This window comes from Leptinotarsa decemlineata, unplaced genomic scaffold, assembly GCF_025532065.1.
Source record: "Leptinotarsa decemlineata unplaced genomic scaffold, Ldec_3_MD MMD2_tig00000008_RagTag_RagTag, whole genome shotgun sequence".
NCBI lineage: Eukaryota > Metazoa > Arthropoda > Insecta > Coleoptera > Chrysomelidae > Leptinotarsa > Leptinotarsa decemlineata.
In genome coordinates, this window is record NW_027412537.1 from 8,984,385 (window position 1) to 9,010,525 (window position 26,141).

The following is a 26,141-nucleotide window of genomic DNA, read 5'->3' on the forward strand; positions in this document are numbered from 1 at the left end:
AAAAGTCTAGGGATATTTTTATAACATACTAAATATCATAAAAATAAATGCATGAGGTCGTTTAATTTCGATTAAATTTGTACACTCGACCACCCTGTAGATTTCTATGGGTTGAACAAAGCCTGCAAAAACGGTAACTAGTCTTTTATCAAGTTTTTTACAAACTGTACGTCTTCGGCTAAAATGAATAATCTGAAAGTGTCGAGTTTGTACATTCGATGCAGTTCTTGCTCAGCAATTAAACTGGAAATATTGTGCTTTAACATGGAACGCCATCACTTACCATTGGCTGAGATGAATAGAGCTGTAGAGCTTCTTCAAGGTGGCATGCGACAAAATGATGTAGCTTTTCGTTTGGGGGTCTCCCAAAGTGTTATCAGTCGATTGTGGCGGCGTTTCCGTGAAACTGGCAGTCCAGCCGAACAACATCCAGGGCGAGGAAGCGCTCCAACTGCAGTTCAAGACCGATTTTTGGTCTTAACCGCAAGAAGACAATCGACAATCACAGCACCTGAGTTGGTTAACGTGTTGCAGCAGACGCACCAGGTAACCATTGGTCGTGATACTGTCAGAAATCGACTGCATGAAGCAGATCTCCACAACAGAAGGCCACTTAGATGACCACCTTTGTCGAGAGGCAATCGCGGTAGAAGATTAGAGTGGTGTCAAGAACATCAAAACTGGGATGCAAATGATTGGGCCACAGTTTTATTTACAGACGAATCCAGATTTGGATTTCATCCAGATTCTCGTCGAGTAAGACTGTGGAGACGACCTGGAAATAATGAACGTTTGAGACACGTCCAGGAAATCCACACATACAGAGGTGGTAAAGTAATGCTATGGGGCGGAATCATAATCGGCGGCAGAACCGATCTCGTTTTTCCAAATCGCTCCCTCACAGCTCGACAGTACCTCGACACCATTCTTCTACCTATCGTCCGTCCGTTTGCTGGTGCTGTTGGTGAAAACTTCCACCTAATGCACGATAATGCTCGTCCACATGTCGCGCGTCTAGTGACTGACTGGCTCACCAACGAAGGAGTTGATGTATTGCCATGGCCAGCACAAGCACCGGACCTGAATCCCATCGAGCATGTGTGGGACATGCTTCAACGAAAAATTACTCCGCATATGGGGAACATTCACACAACGTTTCAATAGAGAGAGCTTTTAATCGCTGAATGGGCAAATGTACCTCAACAAGACATTGACAATCTCATTTTGCCGATGCACGATAGATGTAGGGCCGTAATAAACCAGCGTGGAGGCCATACTTTGTACTGATTCCAATTTTTTTTGTATTATGATTTTTTTTCGAGGTGCCAAAAAGAGCCATATTTTTTTTTTAGTTTTGCTTATATGCGCACTCAGTATTTTTGACCATTTAATAAATTTTGTTGTAAGAGTTACATTCGTTTAATAATCACCCGTCAACTTTTTTTTCCCTAAAGCGATCTAAAAAAAAATATTGCCATTTTTAAAAATATCCCTAGACTTTTCCGATGTGTGTAGAATAACTCTATTATACAGAGACTATTAAAATGTTTTGATGTCTACAAAATTTTACATTTAGCAAAATCAACAACAGATAATATGAATATTCACTCTGCGACACATTTCAGCTTTTCACATAACAGAAGTCTCTATCTCTTCAAATTATTTGACAAATAATACAATAATTCAGTTAACCATACCCCAACCTTGGAATTAATCAATTCAAACTATTGAGGTTCACTGGTATATCCCTTTTTATTTAAACCCATGGCGTTTTTGCATACCTATTGTTTCTGCTGGAGAAACACGAGAATTAATAAGAGGACTTTTGTTTCCGAGATTCGAAGAAGGAATTATCAAAAAACTGTTGAGTGCATACAAGAAATTTTAAGTTGTAGAATTTGATACATATTTTGTGGATTTGAGAAAAATTTCAAACAACGAGTTTTGTTAAATGCAAAGTATCTCAATAGATCAATTTTGAAAGTTAAACATTAAATCTCACTTTGAGGCCACACAAAATCCAAGGTAAGCTTTCCTTGTTTCACTCAAGTCAATCTGTTATGAATCCTCCTTTGACTTCCAGGTCTCTTTTCTTTTCCCTTTTGGTAAATTTTCGTTATGTGGACACCCGGCGATTTTGAAAAAATTTTTGACTGTAGTTACGTATTTTGATGCGTAGATTACGAATCCGAAAGAAAAAAGCGGCGCTCTCCCTTATTTAAAAAGTTAAGGCCCTTCAAAGTTCAGAAAAGGGCAACTTTTCAGCCTTCTTTTTCACTAAATAAACTATTTAAAAACAAAAGCATTTATTCACGAGGTCACCTTTACACCTTATTCCTCCTTCTTTAACACTTTTCACTTCAATAATCAACATTTTTCTTATAAAAAACTTAATTTAAAAACGAATGCTTCTCCTGGTGACATTATTCTATTTTTAGGTTAGTTACTAGTGACATTTCAGAAAAAAGCGGTTGGTATTTGCCGTCGCCTACTATTTCAAATTCGTAATACACCACCAAAAACCAATTTGCGATCTAAAGAATGAAGGTAAAAAACATTTGAATTACTTCAGGAATATGGACTGCATCAGTCGTACCAACCATATCATAAACCTTAAAAACGTAAAATACAGTGATATGTAACCAAAAAGCAGCTCCGTACATTTTTTAACATTTTTATAAGAAAAATGTTGATTATTGAAGTGAAAAGTGTTAAAGAAGGAGGAATAAGGTGTAAAGGTGACCTCGTGAATAAATGCTTTTGTTTTTAAATAGTTTATTTAGTGAAAAAGAAGGCTGAAAAGTTGCCCTTTTCTGAACTTTGAAGGGCCGTAACTTTTTAAATAAGGGAGAGCGCCGCTTTTTTCTTTCGGATTGGAAATCTACGCATCAAAATACGTAAGTACAATCAAACATTTTTTTCAAAATCGCCGGGTGTCCACATAACGAAAATTTACCAAAATTATTTATGTAATCAGAATTATTGGGACCACTAAGTTGAAGTACCAATTTCAATATCTAGGACCATGGTTTATGGATGGAATCCTCAATTTTTCAGCTATCAGGTTTGCAGATGATTTTGTCAAGGTGTGACATTCGTTTTTCATTTCTTTGAAAAGTTACATTCAAAGCTTTAAAGATCATATATAATTTATCATTAAAATATATATTTATGGTGTAAAGCGTGAACATACGTATGCGAATGCTAGTAATTACTTACTATTTATTGCCTCCGGGGTCACCATTAAAGTGCGCACCATATGGGAAACTTTTTTTTCGAAAAGTTTCAATGAAGTTTAACTTCGGCACTTGTTTGTGCTTTAAATTTAACTTAAAATGATGCGGCCAACTGCGATCCACTGACGTTCAGTGTTTTGTCAAATTCAACTTTAAAAAAAAATTGAAGAAGTGCATTTCTAGATCGAATTTAACAAAAAGTTATTTTTATAATTTAATAAACAAATTACGTAAGAAAATCATCTCCTATGTTAATAACTGCCATTAAGGAGTTTAAAATTTATATGCCAATTATTTATGCCTTTTATTCCATTATTTAAGCCAACGGAGATTGAGAAAAAATTTGTTAGTTAACAATTGAATAACTTTTTGAAAAATAGTGATAAAACTTTTTTTTCTACAAGACTCGATTCATTCAAGTGTTAAGAAGATACTAGATTTTTATCAAATTTTTAAAATGTCATTTTATGTTATAAAAAAAGTATTTCTTTTGATAAACTCTCTTTAGCGGCAGCGCGCGCATGCCGTAACAGCCGCGCGGAACCCTATTTTCAAAGTCAAATTAAAATTATAAATAATGAAGATAGAGTTTCCGGAGTCGGGACTTTTTCATCGGAAATTTCCTCCTCTTTTTCAAAATTGCTTAAATATTAATATTTTCTGAGTTATTAACAAAAAACTAAATACCAATTTTTAAATCTTATTTTGTAGATAACAATTGCAATTTTTTACCTGAACCAAAATCCTTCGAAAACATTTTTCTAGTGGTGATTTCGAATCGAATGAGCTATCACTCATATTTTCAGGACCTTTATCTCTATTTTTCATGTTTTTGAACTTGTTGATTAGACTAATTCCAGAAGTGTGAATTTCAATACTAAACTGTGAATTTCAAGTTTGTTATGTCAAAGTTGTAACACTATTATGTAACTCTTTCGACTGAACATGCGATTTCGTAAAGGCAAGTTTCTTGTCAACTTGTTTGAGCCACAATTTGTGTTGCAGGAAACCAGTGCATTGAAAAATGAATGTGATCGTTTACGCCTGATAGAACTACCTTAGCGTTTTCATAAGCACATCTGAATGAGCCTTTATCAAGATGTCCTAATTTTTTTCAAGTGAAGTCAACTGACATCAGGGCTTTCAGTTTGACAAAGGGGTAAGGTGTGAGGATAAGTTTCTTCATAACGGAGCTTCTAATTGTGAAATAGTTTCACAAACTCACCAAGTCAATTGAGGGGGGAATTGGGGACCAAAAAATTCCAGTGTTCAACTCTCGAGTGGTTTCCATAAAAACCATGAATCCAAAAAAATCATGTCGACCTTCGGTTTATTATACGCAAACACCGCTGGACGCATACAACCAAACTCTTGATGAAACAAGATTTTTGAAACGGTACGACAAATTCACCAAGAAAATGGCAAACGAAACGCATTTCAACGAAGAAGAAATCCAGAGCCTGGTTTTGATTCACTACAGATTTTTAACTGACGAACAGAAATCTAGGAAGACAATGACCAATGAACAAATCCTTTCAGTCCTGATCGATACCTTCGATATGACTAACGAGAAAATGGCGAATAATGTCGCCATGGCTTTGGATTGGAAGACCGGAGGTCAAAAGATCACGAAAGCGCGATGGCTGAGAATGTTATCTTTGTTTTTGAGAGGCAGTCTCAGAGAGAAAATCAAATTCTGTTTTTCAGTGTACGATACTAGAAGAACTGGATTTTTATCACGCGAATTGTTATTCGGGTAAGACTCAATTTTTAGTAAATTTTCGTTATTTAGCCTAGAGTTAATTAAAACGTGAAACGTCAAAATATTCTTCAAATCAGAGGCTCTTAAAATGCATCTTTTTAGCGGTATAATAGTGAGGACCTAGATTCAAATACAGTATGGTATTTTTATACAGAAAACTATAATTGATTTTCTCAAAAATCAATCTTCACTAACTACATACTAGGTTAGGTTCCAAGTGAGTGGGTCTATTCAACCCTCCACCGCAACCCGCAAGGGTTTATTGTGACTCACTTCTATTCACACTCGAACGAATAAACCCAGCTTCTTGGCGAGGCCGATTAGTTTGTATGGTGAGTGTTTTCTCAGGTCAGATGGTAAGAGTACGGCTCTGCCGAACTCTAAGAACCTGATTTGGTCCCCAGCGGGACAGGCACAAAGTATGTGCTCTGCTGTTTCATCATTTTCCAAACAGAGGCAACACACACTGTCTTCCAACAGTCCGAGTCTTTGCATATGATGATTCAAATGACAGTGACCTGTAAGAAGGTCTGTTAGACATCGTAGTTCATCCCTACTGTAGTCCAACAACTGTTTGGTATCAAGCTTCGAAGGGTGAATAAACGCCTTGGAGTGAGCCAATCCTGGAAGATTCTGCCAGAAGTCCATAAATCTTCTTGCCATCCAGGTTTTCAATCTTTGTTTGGCAAAGCCTAAAGCGATGCCAATGACAGGTTCTGGTCCACGAAACTGCTTGAAGCACCCCTCCTTTGCAAGGGAGTCAGCAGCCTCATTGCCTTACAGGCCAGTATGGCTACGAATCCAGACCAGAGACAATCTGTTAAGTCTTCCTATCGAGGAGAGTCGTTTTTGGCAATTTGCTACCAATTTAGACATTGCTCGGTAGGAGCAAAGAGCTTCCAACGCCGCTTGACTGTTCGATAATATTGTTATTGACTTATGTATGAGGTTGGATTCTTCCAATCTCTCGGCACACAATTCAATAACGTAAATTTCCGCTTGAAATACAGTCGCATAGGTTCCTAGGCAGGTTGATATCTCTGTCCGGGGTCTGCGACTGAAAACACCTGCACCAGAACAGGAAGGTGTTTTTGATTCATATGTGAACCAACAACTATCTGCTTTTAATATTCCCTTCTCCCGTAGGATCCAGTACTTTACTCGGGAACAGTACTTTATAAGACAGTTTGTAGTTGACAGTTGGAGGCAAAGTCAGAGTTCATTTCCAGAATGCTGTGACTTCCAGTGTCAACCAACAGTCTGTTGAACTCTGAATTAAATTGATTTGTGCAATTGGCAATGTACACAAGCAGACCATCTAGCCTCTCTCTCTAAAAAAATGTGGAGAGGGGGTAAATCTAGAAGGATCTCCATGGCAGCTAATGGTGTGGTACTGATGGCCAGACAAGCCTGCCTATGTAAGACAGAGAACTTCGCATGGGCCGCATTCTGTAGAGCCTTTAGCCATCAGGCAATTGCATCATAAGAGATCATTGGTCTGACAATCATCACATAAATCCAATGGATTTGTCTGGGACCTAAACCCCGTGTTTTACCACAAATCCTTCGACATGTCCATAGGGACATTCTGGCTTTGAGTAAAACTTTTTCCAAGTAAGCGTTCCAGGTGAGGACAATGCCAAGATATTTCACCTCCGTTCCAAATAGAATGACCTCACCATTGAGGGAAAGCAGCGTTAGATAGTCCAATTTGCTCCTCCTGGTGAAGGGGATTTTCAGAGTTTTGCTGGGGATGACAGACATCTGCTCCCTCAGGCACCAACTGTAAACAACGTCCATCGTGCTATATACTATGATATAGACTTATTTTCAAGAATCCAAAAGAATAATTCTTTCAGACACCAGAGCTGTAACACTCTTCTCAATCGCGTTTGAACAACTGAGATGGGGTCATCAGGAAATAATTTGAAATATTTCCCAAACTGCAACACAGCCTATTTATATTCAAGACGGTGAACTGTCACTTACCTCAAATTTTTCCTTAAATTATTTTCATACATACATGTTATTTTCAAATACACATAATCTTTAAATTTTACTTTGATTCGATGAGAGTGGTTATGAATAGTATCTTTGTCGCTTTTCATAGTTCTTTTACCACACTTTACTATTTCTAGGCCTTTGAAAGCATCAAAGAGTCTAGAATTATGTATCAATTTCAAAAAATTTTGTTATTGCTCCAAGCTAGTGGTGGAAAAGAAGCAAAGAGCTCAACTAAGGAAACTAATGACCTTACAAGCTCTAGTAGAGACTTAATGGAATGGATAGTCACAACACAATTAATCATGAAGATCATCAAAAACTTTATAGCTACATCGGCGTCACTTCTCCTGAAGACAAGCGAATTTCTAGCAGATAAACAGCTTCACAAAAAATTGCTTATCAGGAAATCACATCGTCAAATGCTTTATAGGTCCTCATTGGAGACGTAAAGAACACTTGGCCTCTTTGTACCTTTTTTGTATAGAGTCCTTCGGATCGTCAGATTCGAAGGACTCAGATCAGAACAATTAGGTGTTTTAGTGCTAAAGCACTATTAGGTGGATGCAGCCAATACTCAGAAACGAGACAATTTAAGTGATTGTGAAAAAAGGTTGGTCCCAAGGAAGTGGTATCAAAGCGACCAAGCGACCAAAGAAGCCTCTTCTATGGTCGCTGGATGCCGACAATCACGGCACGGTTACACGATCAGGACTCCACCACTTAAGCTTAATTCGATAACATACTCGTCAGCACAAGAAAAAACATGATTTGGGTCATTTCAAAACCAATGGAAACTGCCCCGAACTCAACCAAAAACTGGACTTTTATTGGTTCCATTTACCATTTTCCAAAGAAATGAGACCCTTGGTCATGATTACCGATCAAAAACTGACTTGTTACAGTCACATTGACAACAGTCTCTTCAACACCAAGCCAACAACATGGATGCTGGCTTGGTGGAGATTATACTGAACCTTCCATATTACATGTTTGTGTAATAAAGAGCGCAGCAGTCGGTGCTCTCAGGATTCACCAGAAAAGCTATTGTGACAATAGGAAATCTGTGTAAACATATGAAAATTCTGGATTTGATCTTTCTGATCCACTATTTTTCAGGCATGAGTGCCTGCTATATAGATATATTTCTGGGAGTATCTAAAAAAAAACACTTTTTGTGAAATGATCTATTTTTTTAACACACAGCCAAGTAGCGCAAACAACTCTGAAGTTGGTCACTTACAAGTCTAAATTGACTTGGGACTGCAAAACCTTGCTACAACAAATGGTAAGGAAATATCAATTAACCTTATTGTGAGTGCCAGGGGACTCTTGTCCACGCGAAAGAAGGAGCTGGTACTCTTATCTTCGCACTTGAATATTTCTGTGGACTCTACTAAAGATATCAGTGAAATGAAGTGTCTGGAAAAATTCAAGAGAAAAGGTTCGTTAATCTATCACCAAACGAAGTTGTACGGTTTCTAGGGTTGGATAAAAAGCCTGAGACTGGTAGACTTCTTACAGAACATTGCTCGTTGAACAGTATGTTTCATGAAACAAGTACATCGAATAAGGGTTGTCGCCACTAAGGCTATATCACCGAAACTTGATAAAAACAATCAGAAAATTCTCCTAAATGAAACTAACGAATTTATGAACGCCAGAAGTTTCAGTATTCCGGAGCTCGAACACAAAAGATCTCATAGGTCGTAATACTGAACAATTTCATAGAAGTTCAAATTGTTTCAATGAGATAACCAATCCAGATAATAATGATAATAGGTAAAAATGTCAAATAGTCAAAATTGACTTCAGAAGGAAAAAGCAGGTCACTGGTCAGAGAGAAGTTACTACTTATTATTATAGGATTATATTTGTCAATATGTGGTTCAAGGGTGAATTATTGGAAAGAAAGAGTTTCCCGTTCATTTGGCAGGAAACAGTACTGCTTTATGCAACATTATAATTTATTATTATGTTTATTCACGCGCTTCCAGTGTGAAGACGTGAAATAGCAAGTTTTGAAAATACATTTTCTGATTGCGAATTCCAGTTGGTTTCTATAACTCCGCAAATATAAGCGAAAATAAAAAAATACGAGTGGGTTCCAGAAAAAGCGAGCTTGCACTCATACAATCCAGACATGTCATTGCATTACTAAAAGACTGTTTTCCGGAAAAGGAATTTGAAATAGTTACTATAAGCACATTAGGTGATGGAGTTCTTGATATCTCTTTACCCAAAATTGGAGAGAAATCCCTGTTCACAAAAGAACTGGAGACTGCCTTAGCAACAGGGTGTGTGGATTTTGTGGTTCATCTCTGAAGGATCTTCCTACATCTCTACCGGATGGTATGGCTATTGGAGCTGTACTGACAAGGGAAGATCCTAGAGATGCTTTGGTTCTCCAAAAAGATTTGAAAAACCTTTCACTAGCAACTTCACCCCAGAAGAGCGTAATAGGCACTTCCAGTCTAAGAAGAACAGTCCAGTTGTCTATAAAAACTACCCCCTTCTTAAGGTAGAAAACATCAGAGGGAATTTGAATACTAGGCTGAAAAAACTGGATGATTTAGGAAAGTACCAAGCAATTATTTTAGCTACCCAATGAGGTAGGTGAAAATGTGAAATAGTTACTAAGAAAACTGTTACTTCGAAGAAAATTTGGGTTCTGTAACATTTACCTTCTTAAAAAAACAGCTAACGGTTGGGTTTTTTAGCATTGAATTGTACCACCCAAGTTAAAATTTAACTCGGGTGTCCATATTCTTCCAGGGTCTTGGGGATTAAGTTGAAGAGTTGACCAAAAAGATCACAGTTGGGTTGCCAACAGGTCCTTAATTCTTAATTCCCTAGTAGTTCTATTATTCACCATCGTCTAATCTACATTTGCTTGTGATGCGAGCATTAACAAACTTGATACGATTCCCCATTGAAAATTTTGCAGTCCGTCAACTCTGGAATGAATTATTCTTCACAAGGACAGAGTCCCATCAAATAAGGTAATCACCTTCGTTAGGAAGCTGAGTTTAGTTGATTCAGTTCAATTGGTGTAAGCCACAATAAACCAACGTGGATTACAGAGAAATGTCGAAAAGACCCTCTCACTTTGAACCTACTTACCTATATGCTTCCTTATCTTGTAGATTGTTGAATAATAGATTGGAGCACCTAAATATTTTTCTCACAAGCATCTATCTAGTTGAAGGTGGAATGATTCTGCTACATGAAATGGCTGATGGGACTGCCAAAAGCCATGATGCTCCCTACAACACCGAACAGTTATCAACATAGCCTATCCAGAACACGAGGCTAAAGACAGAGTAAAGGCGATGGCATTTCCCCTTACGAAGAAGCCATCTATGGGATCGACAGACAACTCAATTTACGAGGCTTTCTGAGTCAAAAAGTTGTAAAGTCATTGACATCGAATGTCAAACGAACAGCATTGATTAGATCTAAGGAAGGTCAAAAAGGCGTTTGAGTCACGATTGCTTCGTTTTTGGACTCACATAGTTGCCTTGCGACAAAAGCTGCAGTGAAATGTTGAAGCTGTTGAAGATGTTGAAGCTTAGCTTTGCAACTGACCACCTTGGGAAGCTACGTTTATCTTTTATATTCGTGAATTGAGTCTTCTTCCTATGCCATCGCATCCACTCATTCAGGCTTGATTTTTGGGTTCTGGTTACAACTACGAGTCTAATGATTGAAACAATTCAAGTAACTAATTAAATGGATATGAGAACACAGGCCTTCACTGTGATCGGCCCAGAACCCTTCTGCGGGGTAGAGAGACATCCATAAACTCATGGATGCAAGCCGAATCGATATATTGGTGGATTAAGCTCCCAAGAACGAGGCAGGCGAAAGAGTTCATAAAGAAACCATCGCCCAGATTCACGTAAGACCTGCTAAACCACAACCGTAGGGTTAAGGGTAGTGGTGGGCCTACTAGCGGTGCATTGCCGACTCAGGAAACATATGAACACCATGGGTCTGACAGAAGAAACCCAATGCAGGTTCTGTCAAGCACTGCATGTGGTCTGTGAATGTTAAGCGATAGCAAGGCGTAGATTCGCAAGATGCGGGAAAGAGAAACCAGAGGCTGCCAGCTATATGAAGGGGTCAGTGTTAAGGCTATGGAATCTCATCAAAGATCAAGCTAGACAATGAGATCTTATAACCAAGGAGCATCAAAATAGATCTGAAAAAGTCGCAGTGAATCAGGCAAAGGGCCAACTCCGCGACAATCTAATCTTATCTACGCCTTCATGATTAGAAAGAACAAAATCCGGGCTGGTGGGGCGTGGTCCGAAAGAACTACACGAGGGTAATGACAGAGTAAAGGCAATGGCATTTCCCCTTACGAAGAAGCCATCTATGGGATCGACAACACTCAATATACGAAGCATCCTAAGGCAATAGTTGTAAAGTCGCGCTTTGGCATCGACTGCCACGCGAGCAGCACTGGTGAGATCTATGGCGGGTTAAAAAGCCGTTTGGATCATGATTGCTTTGTTATTGTCTCGCAACGAAAGCTGCAGTGAAAGATAGAGGGCGAATCTAGTTCGCCGCCTATATTGAAGCTTGGCTTTGCAACTGATCATATTCGTGAATTGAGTCTCTTACCTACGTCATCGCCTCTACTTATTCAGGCTTGGTTTTTGCGTTCTGGTTACAATTACGACGCTAATGACTGAAATAGTTCAAGTTGCTAATGTAATGGATATAAGAATATAGGCTTTCACGATTAGAAAAAACAAAATCCGGGCTGATGAGCCGTGGTCCAAAGGAACTTGTACCGAACGTTTCGTCTGCTACTGCGGAATACATCTTCAGTGGCATGTCCCGAAGACTGCAAACGCCTTCCGACCACGGCCTATCAGCCCGGATTATGTGCATTCCATAAGTGTAATGGATATTTGTTGCAGATATCTGAACAAAGCCTTTTTCAATACCGATGGAAAACCCGATGAGGAAAGCACCCGAGATATGGTCGACATACTTATGAAAAAAATGGACCATGACAGAGATGGAAAAATCTCTTTCAAAGATTATAAAACATCTGTTCTGCGACAACCGTGCCTGCTGGAATTCTTGGGCCAATGTTTACCGGACAAACGAGCTTGTATACGTTTCTCAACCTCTTGGGCAAGGAACGTAGTATTAAATGAAAGCCAAGTCTACTTTTGTTGAGTTTTATTTATAGGATTTGGTTATTTTATCGCCCATTCAAATGACGTTTTGCATAAACAACTGTTCAAGATATTATCAATAAGTTCGGCGAAATTGAAACTGAGAAATGATTTCGTTGAAATCCAAGATTATTTTAGTAAGTTATTTTGCATCGCGAAGGACACACAGTTAGTCCAAGAGCCAGTGCTCTGCAGACTTACGGTATGGTAGCAAAATCCTTATTAATGCTACGTATACTATTTCACCTGCCGTAGGTAAAGTGGAGATTCACTATTCCCACCAGGTGTTCCTTTGAGCGTGCCTAGAAGTCGAAAAGCATCAAAAATTATCTCTGAAAACATGATTGTCTGCCGTTTCAATATCTTAAAATATATAATTATTTTGTATGGAAAAATGTAATGGCAGACATTTTTTCCTGTTCCTACTGTAGTTTATAGAAATTCAAAGCTACGAAAATTTTATACAACTTTGAGTTATTTCAGCAAAGCTGAAAATTATATAAATATGGCATTTATATTATGATTACATACACATATTCAAAAAAACCAGACAGATACGTCGGTTCTGACATCTAGGCAGACCACATAATACTTTCTCAGTCGTGCGAATGACGCGGTATGATTTTTACTCCCTCACTCTTCATTTCACAGGTAACCAGTATTGAAGCACCTTTATTAAAACAATTGAGCAGGTTTTTTGAATATACACTATTTTTTTTTGAAGCTGCTTCGAAAACACCTTCCGGTTCTGGTGCAGGTGTTTCCAGTCGCAGACCCAGGACAGAGATATCAACCTGCCTAGGAACCTATGCGAGTGTATTTCAAGTGAAAATTTACGCTATTGAATTTTATCGGACAGTCAAGCGGCCTTGGAAGCACTTGGCTCCTACCCAGCAACGTCTAAATTGGTAGCGAATTGGTTGCAAATTGCAAAACTACTCTCCTCGATAGAAAGACTCAACAGATTGTCTCTGGTCTGGATTCCTGGCCATACTGGCCTGGAAGGCAATGAAGCTGCTGACTCCCTTGCAAAGGAGGGTGCTGCAAGCAGCTTCATCGGACCAGAACCTGTCATTGACATCGCTTTAGGCTTTGCCAAACAAACATTGAACACCTGGATGGCAAGAAGATTTACGGACTTCTGGCAGAATCTTACAGGATTGGCTCACTCCAAGGCGTTTATCACCCTTCGAAGCTTGATACCAAACAGTTGTTGGACTACAGTAGGGATGAACTAAGATGTATGACACGCCTTTTTACAAGTCACTGTCATTCGAATCATCATATGCAGAGATTCGGACTGTCGGAAGACAGTGTGTCGCCTCTGTTTGGAAAATGATGAAACAGCAAAGCACATACTTTGTGCCTGCCCCGCTGGAGACCGAATCAGGTTTTTAGAGTTCGGCAAAGCCGTACTCTTACCATCTGACCTGAAAGACCACTCACCATACAAACTAATCGGCTTTGTTAAGAAGCTGAGTTTATTTGGTCGAGTGTGAATAGGTGTGAGCCACAATAAACCCTTGCGGGTTGCGGTGCAGGGTCGAATAGACCCACTCAATTTGGACCTAACCTAATCTAACCTTTCTGTACAATTTAAGTAGAATGTTACATGATGTTCACTCCTTTAGTTTACCCTCCCGTGAAAAAAATTTGCGTTCTTTCAGCAAGACTGAAATTTAGTTTGCGAAATTTTGTTCCGGAGATTTCAGCCTCGAAGATGAGCCCGAAGTGGTCGACCTACAGTAATCTAGGACGAGGATTTGAGGACCTTGATGGAGGGTGACTCATCACAAACGATGCGTGGGATGGCGGAAGAACTGTGCGCCAGCTCCCACGCGGGTTTTGATGGTTCAAAACCTGGTCGAGAAGCTCGAAAAATATGAGCCCCACGATTTGAAGGATCGACAAGAAATTGTCATGTCTGTTCTTTTTTGCTTTTGCGCAACCAAAATGATCCTTTTTTGCATCAGATCGTCACATTTGATGAAAAGTGGTCCTTTTCGACAATGGAGAGCGTTCAATCGAAATGAGGGCATAGTTTTTCGCGACAAAATCAAGGACCGCATAGGTTTTGTACAGCGCTAAATAACATTGTTTTGAACAAAAATATACCCAGCAACGCTACTTCTTCAGAACTAATGATGTTTTGAATCGAAATGATGAACAGGGTTGTGAGGGCGACAGGGTTTTCGAGACAAAATCGAGGACCATACGGGTGTTATGAAACATGACGAAAAAAACAGGAAAATATCTTTGACATTTGAGAAATACTATCGTATCATGTAAAAATATTCGATAAAACGTAATTTCAAATAAAACGCTATAAAAATATCAAATGTGATATACCCCTGGATTGTGAATTTATTGTTTTATCAATATTCGTAATTAAAAAGACAGGTCCATATTTAAAAAAAAAGTTGATGGTGGCCATGTTGACACGAAACGTTTTATCGAATATTTATTATTACATCGTCATAGTACACTTCGAATACAATGACATTTTCCTTTTCCATTTTTTGATATTCTCCGAAATAACAATTCCTTTCAAAAAAAACGAAAAAGAACATTTTTGGTTTTCCCCGTATAACTCGAGAAGGGCGAGAGTCCCCGTAAATTTTCTTCGACCATTGTATTGTCCCCGATGACAGTAACTTTTTTCCTATTTATTCGTATTCGTATCTGTCACGGTTTATAATATAGCAATGTTACCACATGGAAAAAGAAACAGCCTGTATATGCGATCGTGGTAAACTCTTCTACACGTTCACACTACACTGAGAAGTAAGCCGGAATAACATACAATACTTCACATTACCTACAGTTGTCAAACGGGTATGTAACGGTCATCATACCCGTATGATACGGTCATTACACGTGTTGCTCACGGGCTTAGAACACGGTTCACCCATTACAATGGGCAAGGTAGACCGTGTCGTGTTATTTTCCGTGTCTGATACGGTCCTAGCACGGTCATTGTTTGGTGCGGTATAGTAGACAGAAACCTTTAGAATATATCAATATTACCACATGATGACAGAAACGGCCTATATGTTATGAAAAATATATTTTTATTTCAATTGAAATTATATAATACTTTGTGGAGGGCCTAATTTTTTCCGACGAAATCGAGTATCACATATGTTCATGTAGAGGGTGTAATTTTTCGACTCAAAATCAAGTACCAGATAAGCTTTGTACAGTACGCTGAGTTATATTGTTTTATAGAAAAATATCTCCAGTAACGCTGTTTCTTCAGAACTTATGATTTTTTGAAATCGAAATGATGGACAGGGCTGTAGAAGCTGAAATTTCCCCCGATAAAATCAATGATTATATGAAATTTATAAAACATGCTGTGTGGAAATTTTCTATAAAAAATGTCTGTGTGGAAATAAGGAACATTAATATCTTTAATTTCATTCAAGGGTTGAAGTGAAATTCAGTTTTCCTTTGCTGATTTTGTAGCTGGTAACGAATGTCCTTACAGACATGCTTCAACATTCAAAAATCGGTCTGTCCCAGCACACAATGACACAATCCTGGCAAGTTGGGCGAGGGGACATCCAAAGAAGAATAGATAAGTTATTATTATTGAATTGTCAATAGTTTATTTTTGTTATTGGAGCAGATATTTATATTGGTCATGTTAGAATTTCTATTTCTTTTCATTATTATTAGTATTATTAGTGTAACATTGTAATATTGGAATATTGTAATATTGGACGCTGGTTCGTCCTCCCGCATTTCCGCCGCTCTGCGACGGGGATGCGAGAGGGGGGTGAGTCAGGAGGAGTAGGGATTCCCTTGACAGTGGTAGCGATAGATAGAGGGAAGATGCTCTATTGAAAGGCTATAGGCCAGGACAAGGAGAGCAACGGCAAATTCATGTCATCATGTACATCAAAAAGAGCGAAACTAACCTGAACTTGGAAAATAGTGATGGTGTCGTCAAGCATCTGAACTCGAATGGCCAGCATCTTGCCGCCCTTCTTGGGGGTGGCCGGCGGCGTCCGAGCGCCACCACAGTCTACGCCCGCGGGGGTTGACAGCGAGTGGTGCATACCGGCCGTGGTACTTCCCTCAGTACTGGACAGTTGACCGGTCGAACCTCGGTTGCTGCTGTTCGAATCCATTTAGATCGGTCGCCGGTTTCGCCAGATTTATTATCGTTTGACGAAATCCTGGAAAGAAAATAATGATGCAGAAAAAACAATTTATGCATGTTCTCATTGACATGGTGGCCTATTGACATTCTTTGACTTATCCTATATTAATGTATTTGATCTCACACGGTGAATAAAAAAATGTGTGAATTTGAAAAGAGTTTTCAACTATTTTTTCAGCTGAAAAGAGAGAAAATACCTGTTTTAGGACATGAAATATTCCCACTACTCCATATTAAATTTTTTACGACAGCTATGAAAACAGCAATAAAAACACACGAGAAACAATGTCTGAATCTGAAAGTAACTAATTTCAAACATCTCTGTGTAATTTTTTCGCGAGATTCCGGTCGGAAACGGTCGGCGACAACAACAAGCAACTAGTCAGATACAACATATCCGTAATTTATATTATGTTTGAAAATTTTTGTTCCCGGTACATTTAACAAGTTCCCAAATTCGTGATTGGACATTCTTAAAAAATTTCAACACGATGATCTCAGTTCCATTCATCACTATTTCATCATTTATCAAATCTGCCATAATTTTATCCGTTCCATAATCTATTCATCTTCTTAGCAATAATCTCCTCTAGTATGTTGGTTTTTTTCGTTATAAAACAAAATATAAACGAAACAATAACTGGAGTTCAAACAAGGCAAATATGAAAAACTCCAATAATGAAACTTAGGTCGGAAACATGCAGCCAATTTGACTTGACATGAAATTATCATTAAGAATGGATCCGATTTCTTTGCATATACTAAAAATTAATTGACGCATGCGTATTCACTTCAACACATTATATTGACGCACAACTTTTGAAAATAATTTTAATCTCATACTGCTGAAATGGATGAACACTCAGTAGCACTTGTGCTGAGTTGAACTTCGCCTTTTGTTATGTCAGCAACTAGCTCTGTAATTTATTTAAATATGTGTATGTAATTACAGCTGGGAAACAATAAAGACGATTATTATTATACACACTTTTTGACAGCGATGACATAGAACGATAGAACACAATAATCAGTTATCACCCTAAGACGATTGTGGTACTATCAATCGAAAAGTTGTGACATAACTTGGTTTGAAATCTTTCAATTTTCTTTTTTGTTAATAATATTTTTAATTTTTTTCATTTTTTTCAGCTTTTATTAATATTTCCATTTTTATTTGTTTGGTTGTTGTTGTATGTTATTTCTTTGTAATTTCAGTTTTTTGTTTAATAAAATTGTTATTTTCGGTTAATCTTCTTGATTTTTTTTCAGGTTTATCAAATCAATTTATGGACAATTTAGACAATGGAAGTCCGAACTGATGCAATACACCACGAAACATTGTCAACCACCTTCAAACAACACAATAATACTTCAAATTGTGCGCAGAATAATGCGCATGAGGTCGAAAAATTGGCACTAAAATTAATGAGTTGAAAATTGACCTACTCCTAATGTAATGTTGAATTAATTATTGCTGCGTGAAATGAAATGTGCGAAAGCAATATTTCAACTTTTTAGTAATAATGTAATTCAGGCTGCATGTTTCTACCTCAAGCTAACAGCCAATTCAGAATAATTTTGATATTAACGTCAACACCTTCAGCAAAAACTAGGTGAAAAACTAAAAGAGTTCTTATTTCTGTTTTCATTGATATCATACAACAGTGATCAGGTTGACCTTCTAGTTTGAAATGATAGTGCTCATCGTTGTAAAGTCAAAAATGTTACAGGGTTGGATGAAGAATTGAAAGACCCTTCAAATAAGGTGACACTCGACTATTATTTCCATTTAAAATTTTTGACAATGAGCCTTTTCCCTGAGAATAGTACAGCGAACGTGTCACGAGAGGCAGTACTAGTAGTAGGTACAAGCATAAACTATTCACATGTAAAACAGTGTTATTTACGTAATAATAATTTATTATTTAAAAATATTAATCCGATATCAAAATTATTTTGTGCTGGTATAATGCCGACAAAGTATTGCTGTTTTGCAAATTGTACGTCGGATAATCGATATCCGGAAGAAAACGTGCTTTTTATACCATTTGTAAAACATCATATTAATGAGGTTAGATGTAAGAAATGGTTACAAACTTCGAGGAGAGTGGATTTAACAGTGCAAAAAATAAATAAATATTCATATGTATGCTCTAAACATGAAATGAATAGTAAATTTTTCATAGTTAATTACCATTGATTAGAATGACATATAACCTCAATCGTTTATTAAATTATATTCATTTATTATATTCCATTAAATTTATTTCATTACCATCTATATTTCATTCATATTTTACTCGGAAATAAGTCTGAAATTCATAATTATTTTAAATTTCTTTTATTACAGTTTGAATATACCGCTACTCTTTTACTAGAGTCTGTATACTAACCTGTCTATTAATTCACTTTTTTCCAGTTACTTTTAAATTACGGCATGCAAGCCAACGTTTTGATGTTACAACATTGTTATCCTTTACAGTTGCAAATTTTAGTTTTGCTCGAGGAACATCTTCTTCTGTTAAAAACATTCTTTTTTAATTGTACTTTACCATATGTTTACTAGGCAGTGTTTGTCCCTACTGAACTACTAGCGCTGCTAGTGAGTGATTTTTCGTACTTCAGGAAAAAGGTTCATTGAGTTGTTGTGGGTGGGGATGGTAGATTTTTACGTTGAAATTCATCTTCCTGAAAACTAAAGTTGACGTATTTCACGTTTTTTTAGTATCAACAACAAATGATTTATTCAGGGTGGTATCTTTTATCACTCTAACTACATTAAAACTACCCAGAATTTGGATATTACTATTTGAATTATCATAAATGAATACAGTTTGAAAAACTAAAAAACACGAACTAAAAAGTTATTTTTTTTTAATCAGCTTAAAACAATAACGAACGAAAAATACTAGTATTACTGTAAAAAAAGCGACGGGCGCGTGATATACAAAAAATACGGCACAAAGCGCCCATGCTTTTATCACAATAATATTAGCATTTTTCGTTCGTTATTGTTTTAACCCTTTGGAGTCTGATTTATTTTTCTTATACTTGTGATATATCTGAGGTCAAATTTTATGTAAATATGGATACTATATCAAGAAATGTTAGTTTTATGAATGCAGGTTACGCCCTTTTTACGCTAAGGGCCAGGACATATGTGTCCCATTAGACATTTTAGGTGGGACATATTAAACCCAGTAGTCTCGAAAAAAAATTTATTTCCATTCAAATTATATTGGACAACATATAAAACATTATTGCAGATGGTAGGGAGTGTAGCAATTTTTGCACAGAGGTTTATTGCACATTTGACACAATGTTTTTGTTCTCACTTCTTTTTGCATCTGTGCGCATCTGCAGCAGCGACGTCTTGTGGGGCCCTCAATAGGTAAATGATCGCCCACATTTTGATGTTTTCGTTATTTCGAACTAGGTCGCCCTAAAGATGTTGCTGATTTTCTCTTCACACTTGCCCCACTTCATCCCAACGCAATCATATCTTCTGCTATTGTAATTAGGAATGGCAGGAATGAAGTTTTTGTGCGTCTTACATCATCGTAGAGAATATGAGCATTTCTTGCAGCTATCATAAGGAGTTTGAAAAAAACTTTTTTCCACCACTTATTTGATCTTCTGTCGAAGTCGTATAAGCCCGCATATTGATCGGTTAGATCTATTCAGCAATCTGCATGAGTAGGCTTCTAGGAAAAATCTTCAAGAAAATTTCAACTTCCTTCATTTGTCTCGGCAGGCAAGAAGTAGCTGCTGCTTCGTCAGGGAGAAAATTGTTGACTGCTGCTACTCCAAATTGTCTCATTACCTTCTTGACTAATTTCATCATCATAATTTATATCATCAGCGATAATTTCATCTTCGTTATTGTCGCTTTCTGAGGAACAATAATTTTCATCATCTTCGCTATTATCGCTCTCTGAGGGACAATAATTTTCATCTGATGAGTCTTCACAATGGAATGGGTCATAATCGTATGTCCCGATAGACTCCAAAGAGTTAAGCTTATTTAAAAAAATATTTTCAACTTTTTAATTCGATGTTCTTTAAAAGCGTGTTTTTTAGTTTTTATTAAACTGTATTCATTTTCAATTTTTTAGTTTCTTATGTTCTGAAACTATATTTTATCTAAACTTTGGGATCAATCAGCCGTATATTGTTTAGAAAAATGACCATTGATATTTTTCGATTCCGAAGAGGGAGCCTGAAAATCAGCTACTAAGCCCAAGGCAGCAGCCGTGCAAAGGAGGGTTACAAATAGGGCAACAGGCGCGCGTGTTAATAAAAAAAATACTTCTTTCAAATGAAGAAATACATGTAAAGTGAGTTTGATTTATATCAAGGAGATTACGTACATCGCCATCTGCCCGCGAATAGATCAAGCATTCAAACGGGAAAGAAGAGTTACAATCAAACAAACATAAATACATACAGGTGAAGCTAATATAAAGCATGTGATAAGGATCCCAGAATACTCCTTGTTGAAAAAGCAATAATATTGACATTATATGATATATAAACAATATCCCAATTCTTGATTACATTTTCTGTTTTACTCGCATTAATATCTTTCGATCTTGATCGTTTCGGTGCACATAGTTTTCTTAACTTCGGCGTGAATGTTTTTTTTCTTCATTTCCTCCACTCAGATTTTCCTTCGGTGCACTTTCAATCTGAAACTACCCTCCGGCAAAGACCTATCCACTCCCTTTGTAGTACAGAAAAAGACGATTATTCCCTGATCTCCTCGACTACGGTTTTAAGATACGGAAAGTTACATTTATGTAGGGCTTTGACTTGATGGTTTTCTTCAAAAGCCGCCGTGTTGACTGCTAAATATGAACGACGCATTATTACTTCCTGTGCAGGTTACGATGAGATTTATTTACGTAGACTTTTAAATAGTTTTCCTAGTGCATAGTGCGCCGCACGTCAACAACAACATCAAATTTATCAAGAATTTACTTGAACTGTTGAAACGAAGCTGCTTTGATATTCTGGAAATAACGCTAGTTTGATCTCTATGAAAATAATTGAATAGGAACTTAGAAGGGACCGCTTCGCAGGAGTTTATCAATTAGTTAATCTAAGAAGACAGTCTTTTACTTGAATCCATACATTCGGAATGCAAACAAACCTCAGATATTTTTTATGTGATTGAATTGTCCGAGACTGAGCATTTTAATACTCTAGAGTCATACTTTGAGCGTTTTCATACCCTAGATTCATAATCTAAGTATGACTCCTGAGCTCTGGATTCATACTCTTAGTATGACTCCTTAGCGTTTTATACTCCAGAGTCATACTCTGAGTATTACTCTTGAGTGTTTTCATACTATACAGTCATACTCTGAACGTTTTCATACTCTATAGTCATAATCTGAGTATGACTCCTGATCGTTTTCTGGATTCATACTCTTAGTATGACTCCTTAGCGTATTATAATCTAGAATCTTACTCTTGAGTATGCCTCCTGAGCGTTTTCATACTATAAAGTCATACTCTGCAAGTTTTCATACTCTATAGTCATACTCTGAGCGTTTTCATACTCGTAGAGTAATACTCTGAGCGTTTTCCTCTAGAATCATAATCTGAGTATAACTCCTGACCGTTTTCATACTCTACACTCATACTCTGAACGTTTTCATACCCTAGAGTCATACTCTGAACGTTTTCATACTCTAGAATCATACTCTGAATATGACTCCTGAGCGTTTTTATACTCTACAGTCATACTTTGAGTATGACTCCTGGGTGTTTTTATTCTCTAGAATCATACTCTTAAACGTTTTCATACCCTAGAGTCATACTCTGAGCGTTTTCATACTCTAGAATCATACTCTGAGTATGACTCCTGAGCGTTTTTATATTCTACAGTCATACTTTGTGTATGACTCCCGGGTGTTTTATACTCTAGAGTCATACTCTTAAACGTTTTCATACTCTAGAGTCATATTCTGGGCGTTTTCATATTCTAGAGTAGTTAAGAGCCATACTCTGAGTATGACTTCTGAGCGTTTTCATACTCTATAGTCATACTCTGAGTATGAAAATCTCAGAACAAAGGATTATTTGAATAGCTTAGATATCTTTTTGTTTCTTTCTAGAACTTGTTACAACTTGTTACAGCGAGTGATATATTTAAGACAATATAGTGGTTTGTTGTAGAGAGATTTACAACTGTAGAAAGTTTATTTTTCAAAAGTTGTTATTGTGCGCTTTGGTATCTCAAGTGTAATTGCTCTTGAAGGGTAGATATAGATGGGTGGACAGTAGACAAAAATCAGTAACTTCAAATTTTACATCCACTACACACTTTTCCTGAAGACTTTTGTGTTTCATTGCTATTCCCCATATTACAATATTCAATGATATATAAGTAAAAGCGTAAGTGAATAAATGTTCAGGAACCCTTTCCTATCTAAAAAACGGTTTCATTTGAAGCATTACCTAGTGTGTATTTTTTGGTTGTCTGAATGACGGTTGACAAGTTTCAAAAAACAAAATTTTGACAGAGTAAAGATAAGACACCATCAGATCCGAACGAACTAACCCGCTCAATGAAAGAAGGAGGCAGTATTGCAGCTGAGCGCGGTGCGTCACTGGGATGAAAAAGAGTGCATTTGTTCGTGTAATTGAGAAGAATAACGATAGATCAGTGAATATTGAGCATTATAGTACCACGTATAGTTATTTATTTCAATAGTATGAAACAAAATCGATTCCCGCTGTCTGTCCTTATATATGCTCAGATATTTAAAACTACTCAACGAATTTTGATGCGGGTTTTTTTAATAGATAGAATGATTCAAGAGGAAGGTTTATATGTATACAACATGCATAACATAGTAAAGAATCACTGATAATTTTAAAGGTTTCTAATGTGATGTCTAATGTGATGTCAAATGCTGGATGAACCCTACGAGATAGATCAAAAAAATGTACTACAGTATTGTACACCTTAAAAAGATCTACAAAAAAGTCCGCGATTTTATCCTCGAGAAATAATGGCTTATTCACACACATTCATAACATTACAAAATATTCGTTTTGGAATTGAATCAGATATCATTCACAAAATTGCTACACAATATCGTACATGAAAGGAGTAAAATTTTACTTACATAGAAGACTGTCAACCTCAATGGTGAAAATCGATGTTTTGGAATAAGATACTTGTCTTATTGCTTCTTCAGCACCAATCTGGGTAACATTACAAGATAAAGCACTCGACCCATTCATAAAATTATGACCTCATTTCACTCATGTCATTGATGACAGTTCGTAATACATTCATCAGCTTATTTGATTTAATCTCAGACATAGGAATCTTATTCAAATTGAAAGGATTACATTTTTAGGAGAGATCAATTTTTGGGGAAGAAAGGTTCTCTACTTCTCCATCTTTATACAAAAAAATGTGGGAATATTCCAACAGAAAAGAAGAAAGTAGTTGATTTCAAAGTGTATACAGAGATGTGTAGGTATTGCAAAGGTACAAACTGGAAGAAAAAGTCCCCTCGAAACAACTACTTTCATATAAAAATTGAATTACACGAAAGCAAAAATAATTTCGAAACAACTACTTTTTAGAGCAACTGCTGATATTTAATACCTTGCGATATTGAAGAGCCTTGTAATATATTTGAACTATCTCAGTTGACAATTTCATGGGCATTAACATTTAATTCTTAAAGTGAAGAGGACGATGCTGTAACGCTGGAGCTAGCTGTTGGGATTATTTTTTCAGCAATAGCCTTTTTATAAGAAATATATTGATCGATGTAACCCTCAGCTACCGTTGTAGACTTCCATCCTCCGTGCTTCTCAATATCCGTTATATTTGTTCCTGATTCTGCTAGCGAAGAAGCAGAAGACCTTCTGAAACAGTGACCTGTATATTCCTTTGGTTCCGGGAGGTTCAGAAACTCAGCAATGGTAGAGGGTATTTTCCCAAACGTGTTAATACCAACTGGGTTGGCATTGCATTTATAATTTGAGTATTTCAGAAAAAAAAAACGTTGATGATTGATAACAGAAGGGCGTAATGCAACGTATTTATTAAAATAGTCAATGTTTTTTCCAACAATGCAAAAAGAACGACCGATTTTGGTTTTTGTATTCGGAATTTGAACAATCAATGATTTATCCATTAATTTAATGTCTTCTATTAATAAATGGCACAGCTCTTCACGCCGACAGGCTCCATATATTTCGAAAATAGTAGCAACTTTCATCAAATAATATTTTTCATCTGGCGCCTCATTTATAAACCTCTAAACTTGTTCAAACGTAAGAGTTTTTGATTTTTTAGGCCTATAACTTTCATTTTTCCGCTTTAAGAATGCTATTACCTTGAAATATTTGCTTGTGTTAACACCATTTTTAACGAGCGCGCCCGACTTTATCATTGAAAACTTGCTCCACAAAGTTGGCGAGTTCCATATTTTTGATTTCTCTTCTAGATAGGCTAAGAAGACGGTTTAGCTGAAATTTCCTTCGACGTTTTTAAACCTACACCAGCTGAGAAAATAAGAATATGCGATGTCGTACTGCTGAGTCGATTTTTTTGGTAACAATTCAATTGAAGCTCTTTTTGCAGCCTCTTCAATATCGTCAGGAACACACAATTCCTCACTATTGTTCTTCGTTTTGCAAGACATTAAACACCAGCAAGAACTTTGAATGTGACTTTAAATAAAACGCGTGAGCTGTAAACAATACTGTTTGTTGGTAACCAGGCGATTCGGCGTCACCAGACACGGCGACTTCACAGAAAATGCGATAACAAAAAAATATCAAATTTATCTATTTTATTATAAAACAGGGCAGTAGTTGTACAAAAAACTTTGTGTGATAATTGTGTTAAAAGTAAGTTATATTTTGTTTGTGAAATTGCTCAACTCGCTACGCTCCATTCGCAAACTTTTTGACTCACAAAATAAAACCTTACTTTCAACAGTCACATCATAAATAGCTATTTCCTATTCAGTTTGCACTTCAAACATTCATTATGGAACTGAATCAGATATCATTCATCAATTAAACAGGTGCGTATCGTAGACTAAGTATCCAATCTCAACACGAGTACCTTTCAGGTTGAAAATCCGCTTTGGTACTAATTATTCACATTCACTGTAGTATTAAAAGTAGAGTCAAAAAAACGTGATACATACTTCAATAAATCGATGAAAAATAAACGTGTAAAGTGTGCAATTCGTCGATGGAATAAACAACTATTTCCGTTTGAATTTTTATCGCATTAAAGAATGTGCTGACGGCGGATACTCTATCAGATGCTTGAGAACACTTTTTCTTTGCTTCAAAACGTCCTTCAATACTCGAGTGGACCGAATGAATGGGATAATTCCACGAGAGGCTCTCAAGAGTTTACTCGCATTAAAACGTGAACATTTCTAACCGACTATAAAAGAGATGATTTTTCAAGGATGCATACAGTGTATCTATAACTTTTTAGATAAATGAAAATATCATTTTCATAATATTGTCACATTTTATCGTATAATCAGAAATTGAACATGAAATTAAATTATGTACCCAAAAATTGTAAAGTATATGTTTAAGATTGTAACACTCTGTATAAGTCAGCATACTTGAACGGATACAAAATACTAAAGTCCATATCAGCAATAGGTAAAGTTTCTCATTCTGGAGAGACCCGACTTATAATTCACTTTCAATGAATGATTCTCAAGCCAGAACAGATTTATTTATTATCCAAACAAGCTAATACAGCCTAATTA

The 26,141-nt window shown here is 36.8% G+C and overlaps 3 protein-coding genes across 3 annotated transcripts in view; 2 read left to right on the forward strand and 1 right to left on the reverse strand.

Annotated features, from left to right (window-relative positions):
* The window catches only part of LOC111513429 (uncharacterized), a 95,729-nt gene that overhangs the window by 57,888 nt on the left and 11,700 nt on the right, over positions 1-26,141 (reverse strand). Inside the window, 1 exon segment of the mRNA XM_074170991.1 lies at positions 16,118-16,378. Within this exon segment, the coding sequence (XP_074027092.1) occupies positions 16,118-16,330 (213 nt within the window). The 5' untranslated portion in view covers positions 16,331-16,378.
* LOC141480694 (calaxin-like) lies at positions 1,808-12,210 on the forward strand. Its single transcript, XM_074170989.1, has 3 exons — positions 1,808-2,025; positions 4,242-4,992; positions 11,931-12,210. Exons 2-3 carry the CDS (start codon positions 4,535-4,537, stop codon positions 12,193-12,195), a joined length of 723 nt encoding a protein of 240 aa, XP_074027090.1. The 5' UTR covers positions 1,808-2,025; positions 4,242-4,534; the 3' UTR covers positions 12,196-12,210.
* On the forward strand, positions 9,043-9,632 carry LOC141480759 (porphobilinogen deaminase-like; the record flags this gene model as incomplete). The annotated part of the gene is given in 3 exon segments (XM_074171163.1): positions 9,043-9,316; positions 9,319-9,497; positions 9,500-9,632. Coding segments are annotated over 3 exon segments (564 nt in total), but the record flags the coding sequence as incomplete, so codon positions are not given.

Excerpts from the sequence above, each read along its gene's own strand:
- LOC141480694 (XM_074170989.1), top strand. The coding sequence starts at position 4,535 with ATGAATCCAAAAAAATCATGTCGACCTTCGGTTTATTATACGCAAACA. Across the intron at positions 4,993-11,930 it reads TCACGCGAATTGTTATTCGG|ATATCTGAACAAAGCCTTTT; the intron begins GTAAGACTCAAT and ends TATTTGTTGCAG.